We start from the raw sequence: 13997 nt of genomic DNA on the forward strand, positions 1-13997 counted from the left end.
GGCATGGGCTAAGCTCAGAAGGAGCACTCTGCTCAACCAGGCCCTCAATAGCGTGTGTTCTTGCAACTGAAGTTTGTGCAAAGCAATATGAGATGGCAAAATTAAGGCACTCCAAACTTGGAGGTCGCCTAAGTCTCATGTACAAACATAATGCCAGTTTCACTACAGATAATCCTCAATTTATGATCAGAGTTGGACTGGAACTTCTGTTCCTAACAATGTGATCATTTAGTGCAGAGGTCTTCAAACTTGGCAGCTTTAAGACTTGTGGACTTCAACTCCCAGCATAGCTGGCTGGAGAATTCTGGGAGTTGAAGTCCACAAGTCTTAAAGCTGCCAAGTTTGAAGACCTCTGATTTAGTGAGTCATTACCTGGCCAGACCTGATTTTATGACCTTACTTGCTATGGTCATTAAGTGAAGTGTGATCATTAAGTGAATCCAGCTTCTCCTGTTGACTTTGCTTGTTAGAAGCTGGTTGGGAGGGTCACAAATGGTAATCACATGACCTTGGGATACTCTAAGCATCATAAATATATATTGGTTGCACAGCACTTCAATCATGATCACATGACTGTGGGAATGCTGCAACAGTGATAAGTGCAAGAATATATCAAAAGTCAATCATTTCAGCACCATCATAACTTCAAACAATTGCTAAATGAATATTTTTAAATTGAGGATTACCTGTAATACTTTCCTCCAAATGAATGCCTTTGGAGTGGTTCCTGTGAAGACATACACTTAGAAAAATAGACTTAGATATTGATCAGCTATATTGATTTTTTTTTTCAAGGACTGCCCAGTGGACTGGATTATTTCTACTCCTATTTGCAGGATTGCTCATCAGGAAAAATAATGTTTTCATGTATATAATCCCATAGTATCTTTCCTAGTGCTCCTTGGGAACAAATGCTGAATCAGAAGAGTCCACTGAATCATCAGATCATAATCTGTTCTAGTGTGAGAAGTGAAATCTAGATCCTAAATTTAATGTTGAAATAGGCGACTTGATATCTGCTCCCAAAGATAGTTCTTCCTCAGTCAAAGAGAACTCCAAATATCCTGGACATCTCTGGCTTCCCAGGGCACACTAACCAGAAAAAACTCAACATAAAGGAATGTGCTAAACTTCAAGATGGCAAGCTCAAGAGCTCATATTTTAACCAGCATTTTAACAGTTTTTTTTAACAGATTAATAGAGTTGGAAGGGACCTTATAGGTCATCTAGTCCAACGCCCCCCCCCCCCCGCTCAAGCAGGAGACCCTACACCATTTCTGACAAATGGCAGTCCAATCTTTTCTTAAGAATCTCAAGTGATGAAGCTCCCACAACTTCCGAAGGCAAGCTGTTTCATTGGTTGATTGTTTTCACTGTCAGAAAGTTCTTCCTCGTTTCTAGGTTGTATCTCTCCTTGATCAGTTTCCATCCATTATTCCTTGTCTGGCCTTCAGGTGCTTTGGAAAACAGCTTGACCCCCCTCCTCTTTGTGGCAGCCCCTCAAGTATTGGAAGACGGTTATCATGTCTCCCCTGGTCCTTCTCTTCACTAGACTAGCCATTCCCAGTTCATGTAACTGTTCTTCATATGTTTTAGTCTCCAGTCCCCTAATCATCCTGGATGCTCTCCTCTGTGCTTTTTCTAGAGTCTCAACATCTTTTTTATAGTGTGGTGACCAAACTGGATGCAGTACTCTAGGTGTGGTCTTACTAGGGCTTTATAGAGTGGTATTAGTACTTCACCTGGTCTATATTATATCCCTCTATTAATGCAATTTAGGATTGCATTGGCTTTTTTAGCTGCTGCTGCACACTGCTGGCTCATATTTAGCTGATTGTCCACTAAGACTCCAAGATCCCTCTCGCAGTCACTGCTATTAAGCCTGGTTTCTCCCAGTTTATATGTGTGCTTTTGGTTTTTCTTACCTAAGTGTAAGACTTTACTTTTCTCTACATTGAATTTCATTTTGTTAAATAGGGCCCAATGTTCAAGTCTGTCAAGATCCATCTGGATCTTGAGCTATCTTCTAGGGTGTTAACTATTCCTGCAGCTTAGTATCATCTGCAAATTTGGTGAGTTCTCCTTCTATTCCCTCATCTAAGTTGTTTATGAAGATATTGAAGAGTACTGGAACTAAGACAGAACTTTGTGGCACCCCACTGCTTACTTCTCTCCATGTAGACTTAAACCCATTAAGGACTACTTGTTGAGTATGGTTTTTCACCAGTTGCGAATCCATCTGGTGGTGAAGCTATCTATCCCACTTTTTTCTAGCTTACGAAGAAGTAGGTGGTGGTCTACTTTGTCGAATGCCTTGCTGAAGTCTAAGTATATCCACAGTATTTCACTGGTCTACTAGTTTAGTAACTATGTTGAAGAATGAAATAAGATTGGTTTGATCTGTTTTTAACAAACCCAGGCTGGCTGCTAGTTATTGCTTTACTCGTTTCTAAGTGTTGGCAGATCTGTTTTTTTATTATCTTTTCCAGTATCTTCCAGGGCATTGATGTTAGGCTGATTGGTCTGTAGTTTCCTGGGTCTGGGTTGTTTTTTTTTTTCCTTTTTTGAAGATGGGAACCACATCAGCTCTTTTCCAGTCCTTTGGTAGTTCCCCGGTGTTCCAGGATTTTTGAAAGATGTGGTGCAATGGTTCTGAGATGACTTCTGCCAGCTCCTTTAGAACTCTGGGATGTAATCCATCAGGTCCTGGTGATTTGTATTCATCAAAATCAGACAGGTGTTCTCTTACTATTTTTTTTTGCTTATTTTAACTTTTATTTCCAGTCTGTTTTTTACAGTTATGTTTCTGGTAGCTATAGTTTCTTTTTCTGTGAAGAACGATGCAAAGAATGAGTTAATCAGCTCTGCTTTCTCTCTGTTGCCTGTTACTTCCTTGCCGTCTTCTCTCTTTAGTGGACCGACTTTTTCCTTGATTTTTTTCTTGTTATTTATGTGTTGGAAGAAACTTTTTTTGTTATTTTTGACTTTTGTTGCAAGTCTTTGTTCATTCTCAGCCTTTGCTTTCCTGATTTCGTCTTTGCAGATTCTGGCTGTCTGCTGATATCCTGCCTTAGTTATGTGTCCCTCTTTCCATTTTTTATGCTTGTCCTTTTTATCTTTCAATTTGTCAGAGAGATCTTTGTGCAGCCATGCTGGTTTCTTCTTGGATTTCTTGTTTTTCTTTCTCAGCGGTATTGCGCTGGTATGGGCTTTTATGATCGTATTTTTCAGAGTTTCCCAAGATTCTTGAGTTGTTTTTCCCTTTAGGATTTTCATCCAAGGAATCTTTCCCAAGTTCTCTCTGAGTTTATTAAAATTAGCTCTTTTAAAATCTAAGACTCTGGTATCATTTTGTTCTACTGCTTGTGTTTGTGTTATGTTGAATTCTAGTATGACATGGTACTCTCACCTAAAGTTCCTGATTTTTCAATCATGGTTGTAAAACCTGGACAAACCAGAGTGAAAAGCGAAGGAATCAAGCTGTTTTATGGAAATAACAAGAATCTAGATAACTCCAAATACCTGGGCATTCTTAAAAGTCCAACTCAGTGGCAGAAATGCCATTAAGACAATTAACATCTGGGCAAATCCAGTCATTAAATACTCAGCTAGAATAGAGCACTGGACTCAAGCTGAATGAGAAGCACTAAATAGGAAGACTAGAAAAACAATGACAATGAATCATGCCTTTCATCCACACAACAGTGTTGAAGATTTGGCTTATCAAGGAGCATTGGTGAATGTGGAATTTTGCAAGTACACCAGACAGTTGAAGAAGATAAAAGGTCATTGGAAAAATATCTGAAGGGCAGTGAAGAAGATGCACTGAAGCTAGTACACTAAGAAAGCTTACTGAATATCAAAGAGACAAAAATGACCTACTAGAGGAATAGAAAAGAGTCAGGGCAATGAAAGTATCACATGGCCAGTACACACACACACACATTAAATAAAAACTAGCAGGAAAAGCAGAGAATTGCAAACCCTGGCAATGGGTAAGAGCAGGAAAGTTGAAGGAGACAGAGGGGCTACTCCTGCCTGTACCTACTCCTGCCTGTACATTCTTGACGAATGTATCTTTTCTTTTATGTACACTGAGAGCGTATTCACCAAGACAAATTCCTTGTATGTCCAATCACACTTGGCAATAAAAATTCTATTCTATTCTATTCTATTCTATTCTATTCTATTCTATTCTATTCTACTCTACTCTACTCTACTCTACTCTACTCTACTCTACTCTACTCTACTTTACTCTGTTCTACACAAGACCAAGTCTTAAGAACAAATATATACCAAGCCAGAATTGAGATGACAGCAAGAGACAGCAAATGCTGTCTCAGCAAAGAAGCTGAAGAAACAGTGGGCCACCTAGTTAGCTGCTGCTGTCCCAAGGAACTGGCCTCCATTTTCCAGACTCCCTATAAAGCCTATCACCTGCAAATGGAACAAACCTAAATAGAGCAGTTATGAAATACCTCCTCCCAATTTTTCACTGTATTTGATGGTGTGAATTGTAGGTGAATATACCACCAATTTGGTGGGTGAGAAGAGAACAACTCAAGGATACAAAAAACAGTATTTACAGTATGTACAGGGATGATTTGAAGTCTCCTTTATTCCCCTTGTTCCTTATGGGAGCTGATGTCTGTAGCTTGCCAAAAAAAAAAAAAGATTTTGTGATGGTATTTACCAGGACTGAAGAATGGGCTGACCTCCAGCCCCCCCACCTCCCCACCTATGCTATATTGTATCTTAGTTTATGAGCAAAGAAATGATGTATATCCAACAGCAAAGAACTCCTTGGAAAGGCCAGCACCTCTGCGAAGCAAATGGGATCAGAGACTACCTTGTTCCTCTCAGTGGACCCTATTTGCTTACTGATAATTTTGCAAACTGGGTAAGAGAATAACATCAGTTGTGAAAACTGACAAGGTTAATTTTGAAACACAGATATAGAAAGGAATAATAGCAATTTTGAAAAGCACACCAGAATTTTAGGAAACAGCCCTGTCACAGAAAGTATGCTTATACTAAAAGTTTGAGTTCTGAACCAATATTTTTTAAATGGCAAAACTGGTTTTTCTGTTGATATTAGTGATAACCTGACCATTCAGTGTGAACAGTTTAGCTGTTCGTGAGTTTCCTATCTTAAAGGAGAGAGTGAAGCTCATGTGCTCAGGTTGCTATAGGATGTGGTCAAAAAAGTCAAATGGCAGTCATGTTGGTATGATTAAAGCTCCACTTTTTTTTTAATGTGTGAACATAAAAAAAGAGGGAGAAGTTTAAAAAAAACTATTCTGGCCACATGAACTTTCCAGTAATTTTGTCCTGGGGTTGTGTATATTCTAGAACTGTGGATGTTTTAGAATTGTCCAGCTGTCTTTTTGTGGCACTTGGTTACAAGACATCCCTCTAAAAGAGAAAGAGACACTTGAAGAGTATAGAACAAAACTACTAAAAAGAAACAGAGACAAAGTCATGCATCTCCTCCTCAGAGCATCACACCTCACATAAAGAAAAGGACGGCAACTTCCAAACAGAACAGGTGTCAGTAAGGGTTCTTGTTATCAGTGTCATGCTAGCCACATGACTACGGACTTAAAGTGCCTTTATTATTTCAGTTTGGTCTCTCCTGCTGACTTCAAAATGCCATTCAAGTTCATCAGAGTTATCCTGAACTATAAATCTACCCAATTCAGAATTCTTCCATTTAACGGAATGTGCTGAACTAAAATCTCAAGACAGGGATATTACCTTGTGTTCAAAATGGAGGCTTTGTTACAATAAAGCAAATCAGGCTTCTGTTGGTTCAATCTATGTGATACATCTCCCAAACTAGGAGCAGTTTGATGAGTGTCAAAAGAATTAGAAATAGAGTGCTGGGCAAGATGGAAATCTCTGCTCAGAGTTAACCACTCCAGTTTTCACCTTAAATTACACAATACTTCTGTTCAGCTATTATAGGCCATGACCTAGCCCTGACATAAATCTAAGCTCATTCACAGATAAAGAAAGGCTTCAACAGAACTGTTTTAGGAAGTCTGCTACATAGCTTCTTTAGAACCCACTAGCCGGTTGGATGAACAGCATTTAGCACACCACCAGCATAAAAAGGAATTAATACAGTAATTCTGCAGTCATGATCTTCCATATTTTTATGCAAGCAACTATTCAACTTCTGTAATTTTATAAATAATGCAGATTCCTAGAAGCATTTAGAAAGCATCCAGTGATGACGTGATATAAAGTTTCAAGCCAAAACTCTGCAAAACTATGCTTTACAGTGCAAAAATTCATTAAGCTATTTAAATAATCTCCCTCTCTTTCTCTGATGTAAGAAAAATAACTGAAAGGAGAGTTTTGTACTAGTGTGATGACAATCAGAGGAACTATTTAATCCTTTCAAAGACTTTTAATTTATTCTTTTCTTGCTTTCAAAAGAGTGACAGAAAAGAAATGGAAGAGTGCACAGATGAAAATACATACATTGTCAAAGGGGAAAAAAACACGGAAAGTGTAATCCTTTCCAAAACTGCTTCCAAATTTTCTCCTTCCAAGTACCTCTCCCACTCATCAACAAAATCTTCTCCTTGTTGGATTCAGATGTGTGCCTGCACTTCTGTTTTGCTATGTTGTTGTTTTTATATATATTTTTATACTAAAGGTAAAGATTTCTCCTGTCCAATCATGTCCAACTCTAGAGCATGGTGCTCATCTCTTTCTTAACTGAGGGAGTCACCATTGTCTGAAGATGTTTTCATGGTCATGTGGCTGGCATGACTATATGCTGAGGTACATGGAATGCTGTTACCTTCCCACTGAAGTGGTACCTATTTATCTACTCACATTTCCATGCTTTCGAACTACTAGGTAGGCAGGAGATGGGGCAAGTAATGGAAGCTTATCCTGTCGCAAGGTGCTAAGATCTCAAACCCAAGCAGTTCAGCTTTCTTTCTGTCTTAGATCAAACAGAATTAAGACAGAGTCAGTTTATGTTTTTTAAAAAATGGTTTTCTTCCCACACTTCATTCATGTTGTGCTAAGTTTATGAGCAAACAAATTGTGCATATCCAACAGCAAAGAACTCCTTGGAAAGGCCAGCACCTCTGCGAAGCAAGTGGGATCATAGACTATTTTGTACCTCTCAATGGACCCTATTTGCTTACTGATAATTTTGCAAACAGGGTAAGAGAATAACATCAGTTTTGAAAACTGGCAAGGTTAAGTTTGAAACACAGATATAGAAAGGAATAATACCAGGAGCAATTTTGAAAAGTACACCAGAATTTTAGGAAACAGCCCTGTCACAGGAAGTATGCTTCTACTAAAAGTTTGAATAGTACCAAAAATCCCATTCTCACTGATGGTCCAGAGAATACCATGACTAGTGGTATCAAATGCAACCAAGCCAGTGGTGAGTTGCTACCAGTTCGCCACGGATCGGGCAAACTGGTAGCGGTGGCAGCAGGAGGCTCCACCCACCCGCCCAGACATCTCTGTGCATGCGCAAAAGCATCACACACGAGCGCACGCATGTCCACAAGCGAACTGGTAGCAATGGGATTTGAATCCCACTACTGAACCAAGCAATCAAGCAGGGCAAGGAGAGGTATGCTCCCTTAATCTAGATTCTGCAGCAATTCATCTACAAGAACAAGTCAACCATTTTCTGTTTTCTACCCTGTACCGAACCGAGACTGGAAGGGACCCATATAAATTGCTTCATGCATGGCCATTTGTGGCTTCCACTCCAGTGTAAGGATCAAGTATATAGCTGATGGTGTTCCTCTTGCAAACAACTCTGACCATTTCCTCAGAGTTCACAAGTTTGAATCTCAAATCACCTGTCATGAGACTTCACCGACCCAACATCCAACTCAGAGTGAATATGGGTGATTTTGTTTTGAAAGTGTTTTGTAAATAGGTCATAGTACCCTGCAAGAAATTTTTCCACTCTATTAAGGTAACCCTAAACATTTGTATTTCCTTGCAACACAAAGTTGCAATAACTAGGGAGATGTCAACCTTGCCTCCAGGTTACAGTCAATTATATTTGCTCTTTGTCTTTTTCCATATAACTCCACTTGTCTCTTATGACATTCCATCTTCTCAGTAATTCAAGAAACTCCCTGGGTTGATTACCCAGAGAGGCCACTCAAGAGAAATCCTGTTAAGCACTTTCATCCCCTCCTTACTGTCAGCCAGGCATCTGACGGAACAGTCTGTCAGATTGTTGGCAAACTCCACAACTTCACTCTGAAAATGAACAGAACCCATAAGGCAGCTCAGGCAGATCCTCTTAATTTAGTTTTCTAACAGAGTCATCTAACCACATCTTAACCAGGAAGTGGCTTATCCATGACAAATGAGTAAAGGAGATGATCTCTATCTCCACATCAAACTCCCATTATTTTACAGTAAAAGTTGGATCCAAAGTCTTTTTGTTTGTTGATTTGTTTCCCACCTTTATTTATTTTTACAAACAACTCAAATATCCAACACAACTTCCTCCCCTTATTTTCCCCACAAGAACCCTGTGAGTTGAGTTGGGCTGAGAGAGAGTGACTGGCCCTAGTCACCCAGCTGGCTTTCGTAGCTAAAGGATTAGAACTCACAGTATCCTGCTTTCTAGCCTAGTGCCTTAACTACTAGACCAAACTGGCTCAAACTGGTTCCTCTATGCAGTTCAGGTCTATGATAATTTGGGATGAATTCATAGTTGACATAAAATTTAAACTTATCCTGTTCTCCCATCAGGGTATCAGAATTAAAAATTCCCTGCACCAGAGGCTGGGGGACCCATCATTATCCTGGGCATGAAGTCAAATAACTTTACTAAGGATTCTGAGGTAGTACACCAACAACATACCTACATTACTCTGGCATCCAACTCCGTAGATAGGATGCCACATCCAGCCACTTGTGGAATGCAACAACTGGTCACCAATGATTAAATGATATTTAATCATTATATGGGTAATCCTTGAGATCTTTATCAATTTTAAGAGCATTAAAAAAGTAATCTTAAAGAATGATGAATATTTCTCATTGTATATGACTCTGGCAGGTAAGTCATTTATCTTTCACATACTGATTAATAGAGATCAGATCCTTGAATGATTGTTTAACCAAACCCGCTCAGCCTTTAAAGAGAGAAGGAGAGAGAACAAGAAAGGTTTACAGGGTTATGAAAATGTAACACATCTCAATCTCTTCTACAAATTCAACTTCCTCACAAAGTCTTCTAAAAAATTGCACTGGTCTTTCCAGTCTATCTCGTTTTCTGATTTATGAAATTGTTTAGAGATAAATAAAATGGATTGGATCAGAAATCCCAAAGGTCCTTTTTCAGGAAGCAACTGGATTTTCTTGTTTTTTCTTTTGAAGACGTTTCATTTCTCATCCAAGAAGCTTCTTCAGCTCTGACACAATAGTGGGGAAAGTAAGGATTTATATTCCTTGCAGACAGCTGGTCATCTGAATACTTTTAGTGGGTTGTTGAAGCACTTGGAGGTTTATCTGTGTCCTCAGGGTCATCTGAGTGGTGCTCCTGGTTCCTGTAGTCTGCAATTGGATCAGAAAGCAGGTGAGGATCATATAGTGTCCTTTACTATTATATTAATTAGTGATTATTTGTTTTAGAGTTTTCAAATATTTCTTGGATCCATTATTAACTAATTACAATTGGAAAAGAGATGGAAAGGCACTGAACTATTGCAGATTTATTTGTTAAATGCTTTATGACCTAATGGTTATCACCTTTGTTTAACAAAGAAATCTCAATGTTGGAATTTCACAAAACCTTAAATAAAGTACTTTGTTATACAAGTACTGTATATAATACCCACTGTTCAGGCAACATGTCAAATCTTAACATGGATTAGTAAAGGAATGAAATTATTGTGTTCACATAACTTTCTATGACCAAACAAATTAACTACATTAGGCTTTAACTTTGTGGCAAGCACATAACACTGAATCACAATCAATCCAATGTTATTTTATCACACTACACAGTTAGAAATTAAAATAACCTCCATGGCCTTAAAGAGGGAGGAGTTTAACTACTTCATGGAGAATAACTTTAGTCATGATCTCTGTATGCTACATCCAGATTCACTAGCACATATGTTCAAATTATCATACACAGATTACTTAAATGAGAGTGAGCTATTATCCTCAAATTTTACTTATGGGTTCCCCAGGCCACTTCAGGAAACAAAGTAATGGGATTGGCAGTGATTTGATCTGATCCTGCAGGGTGCTTCTTATCGCCTTATGCTCTCCTCTCTCTTTAAGAATTTAAAGGTGTTTCAAATATAATATTCATAATCTTTTTGTCTGCTTTATTCTATACTCCACAAAGAAAATATATACCAATCTGGGTTCTTACAAGAACCTTCTAAAATGGGGGGGGAGGGGGGAGAGAGAGAGAGAGAGATTTCCAGCTATTAAAGAAGGAATAAAACAAACATTGAGCAAAAGTAGCTATCTGTCCTCCCTACCCCCGAAACACACATTGAAGAATAATTAGTATTGATTTTTCTTGCTTTTATTTTGTTTTGCTAACACGCATAATGCGCTATATTTTTCTCCATTTCATTTTCACTGTCTTCTAGTTGAAGTTTTTGGCTCGTCTAATTGTGATGTGACAATTGAATTTGGAAATTGAATTAGGCAGGTTTGACTGGAGTGCAAATAAAGGGGGGACAGAGAGTGGGGAAGACCCAGATATGCTTCTCTCCGAGCTCCTGAAACCTATGGGAGAGATAATTTCAGGGATTGGGAGAAGAGGAGTGAAAATGGAAAAGGACAAGCAGGAAGGCTAATAGCCCCGCCCTTCCTGCTTCTGAGAGCTAGCTAGGACAATTATTCTCACTTACAGATGCTGGCGAAGAGGATCTAGGAAGTGAAAGATTCCCCTCACCCCCACCCCACCCCAATCTCCAATGCCTCCTCGGTTTTCCCGGCAGCACCCCGGGCAAAGAGGTAACAGAGCTGTTCTTCAGCACCGCGGAGTGATCAGTGCAGGGGAGCTGTCCATTTCAGCACCACCACGTTAATGCAGTAGGTGGAGAGCGGAATTCACAAGGAAAGCGAGGCGAGAGACACCGACGGGCAGCGTATCCTGCAGCAAGGCTTTCTGGTTTCCTTATCTTCAGAAGCTTTGCAGAGAGGGGGCAGGAAGGGGAAATCCATCTCGAAAACCCATCTGGCAGAAATTCCCCCCCTCCCCTGCCCAACTGTTAGCTACTACCACTCCAGAAGCTCACCACCTCAAAAGAGAGAGAGAGAGAGAGAGAGTAACAACTACTTCTCTACCACTGCCTTGGAGGAAGAGCCATGGAAGGCAAATGCTCAGCACCTGTTCAGTTGAAAGCAAGGGCTTACAAGAAACTGGCAAGTCTGGCTTGGTGGTAAAAAGAAAAAAAAAGGAGAAGAAAAACAGGGTCAGAGAAGAAAAGAATTGAAATCAAAACCAGCAAACAGACAAAGTAAGGGGAAAATCCAAGGAATATACACTGGAAAGAAAAGGATTGTTCATGGCGCAGGCTGCAGAGCTAAGCAAGAAGACTGAAGGTTGCATCTCTACTCTTACAGTCTCTAACTGTCTAGGTCCAGATAATGAGAGAGTGTGTTGAGAATGCTGTTTCGGTTGCCGCTGCTGCTGCTGCTGCTGCTGCTGCTCCCCTGTTCACTGTGGAAGCCATCTCCAAATTAGCCATCACATATGGAAACTGGAGACCAGAATTTTAGAAAAAGGGATTAAGGCATCTCATTTTGGGGGGAGGGTTACCTATTTTCTTTCTTATTTTCTTTATAATATTATATAAAATATTAACAACTGGAACGTGTTTTTTTTTCCTTTTGAAAATCAAGCCTCTTCTGTGTGATTTTTTTTTTTCATTTACACTGATTCAGTGGGCTTTCTTACCTCTTTTTTTATATATAGATTCTCTCTATTGATCTCAAATAGTTATTAAGATTATCATTTCTTTTACTAACATTATACACACACACACACACACACACACACAAACAGCCCAAGAATCAGAAAGCAGTTGGGTATTTGTATAATGAAGAATTATGGGGCTCTTTGACAGAGGTGTTCAGATGCTTTTAACCACCGTTGGTGCTTTCGCTGCCTTCAGCCTCATGACCATAGCTGTGGGAACCGATTACTGGCTTTACTCCAGAGGGGTTTGCAAGATGAAAGGAACCGGAGATAATGAAACCAGCAAAAAGAATGAAGAAGTCATGACCCATTCTGGATTATGGAGAACCTGCTGCTTGGAAGGTATTTAAATCTAGATCTCTTCAATTCTTTCATCTTTCTTTCCCCCCCCCACTCCATACTCCCCATTCCACCATTTTCTCACTTCAATCCCAACCACAAAGAAAGCAGGGTGTTTGATTTAGTTACAGAAGAGAAACAGTCAAGTTGTCAATATAAGGCAGACACATTCCCATTATTCCCCCTCCCCTCCCCCGTCCCTCCATTTGTCTCCTTATGCCCTGAATTGCTTGGTAATTTCTGGTTTCTGTTGAGTTCCTTTATAAAATGCAAGTCAAAAGTTGCATAATTGGAATGGGTTGTTGGGTTTATTTAAAAAAACAGGAGGAAATAAGTGGTCTTCTTTTTTGAACTGGATTGATGAAGTCTGGGACAGGGAAACCAAAGAAAGAAAAGCAAACTTCCTATCTAGCTGATTTTCTTTGCAACCATTTATATTCTTAAAGTCATCCTCCAACTGTAGATTGTGTTATGTCTAGGCAGCTGTCTCATTTGGTAAACTCAAATGTCCCTCATTGCCTTGGTCCAGAAGAGTTTCTTTTTTAAGCAATGGGAGGGGAAGCTTTCATAATGGTCTCCAGGCAACCATCATATAGTTTGGGTTAGATGTGGTTTTGTTTGCTCTCCTTTCTAGAACTTGGGGCTGATGAAGGGAATTTATACACTCAAATCTCCAAATGAACAAGTGGTGGAAACAGGAAGGGTGAACACCTTTTCTAACTCTTTCCTCTCCTCCTCCTCCTCCTCCTCCTCCTCCTCCTCCTCCTCTAGTGGGAAAGTGAAGGAGAACATGCCAAGTCTGCTCTCACCCGTAATATGCCGGGATGGCAGCTGAAGAAGCCGCAGGCAGCTAGCTTCTAAAAAATCAGACACTGGAAGAGGAGAGAATCAGTGTGCAAGAGATGTAGGGGTATTAGTGTACAAGAGGAGATGATGATGATGATGATGATGATGATGATGATGATGATGATGCGGAGAACTATGGAGAGGACAATCGAATGTTGACCGTTCAGGTCCTCTGGAGGGTAGGGGTGCTTGATAGTTAGGAATTCCTAATACCCCGTGCTCTTTAAGATTAGAACTAGCATGGGGAAGGGGTCAGAGTGGACACGCGTCTACAGGCTTGTGTTGTGTCCCCGCCTCAAAAGCGAACTAGACCTGATAACTGCCAGTGATGCCAGGGTTGAGAACGGGAAAACATACCCCGCAAGATTGCAAGCGGGATCGTCTGTAGAAGCAGGGGAAAAGAACATCAAATGTGCCGAGCTACCTTAATAATCCCTCTTTTCTCTCGCCCCAGCTCACCATTCCCTAAAAAACAAAAAAACAAAAAAAGGAAAAAAGGAAAGGGGAAAAGAGAAAGCAAACGCTGTTCTTTGGAAATGATTGTAGCCAGGAAAGAGAACATCTTCCACTCTCCCACCCACCCCCAAACCCGCCGTTCTTGGTGCAAATGGTTGAGTGATGGCAGAACATGTTTTGAATAGCTAAGTGACTTCATTGAGCGATGGTCTGTTTGACGCATACTGCATTTGGTGCCCTTTCTCTATCCAAGCCGCTGCCTTTTAACATATTCTGCAGAGGACCTTCCGCCTGGGTATCTTCAAGCCAGGGGTAGGGGGTGGGGAAGCAAAAGCAGCCAATTAATCGAGGGTGTTTCGAATATACCCCCGAGGGCGCGCGTCCACCTCTAGGGAAG

At 40.2% G+C, this 13997-nt stretch overlaps 1 protein-coding gene across 1 annotated transcript in view; it reads left to right on the forward strand.

Annotated features, from left to right (window-relative positions):
• Positions 1-12090: 12090 nt before the first annotated feature.
• Positions 12091-13997, forward strand: part of CACNG2 (calcium voltage-gated channel auxiliary subunit gamma 2) — a 165719-nt gene continuing 163812 nt past the window's right edge. The window contains exon 1 of the mRNA XM_070947391.1: positions 12091-12301. Coding sequence (XP_070803492.1) covers positions 12091-12301 — 211 coding nt within the window. The remainder of the gene's footprint in view (positions 12302-13997) is intronic.

The sequence above is a fragment of the Pituophis catenifer genome, unplaced genomic scaffold (assembly GCF_029215685.1).
Source record: "Pituophis catenifer annectens isolate HBS135680 unplaced genomic scaffold, rPitCat1.0.hap2 SCAF_7, whole genome shotgun sequence".
Lineage (NCBI taxonomy): Eukaryota > Metazoa > Chordata > Lepidosauria > Squamata > Colubridae > Pituophis > Pituophis catenifer.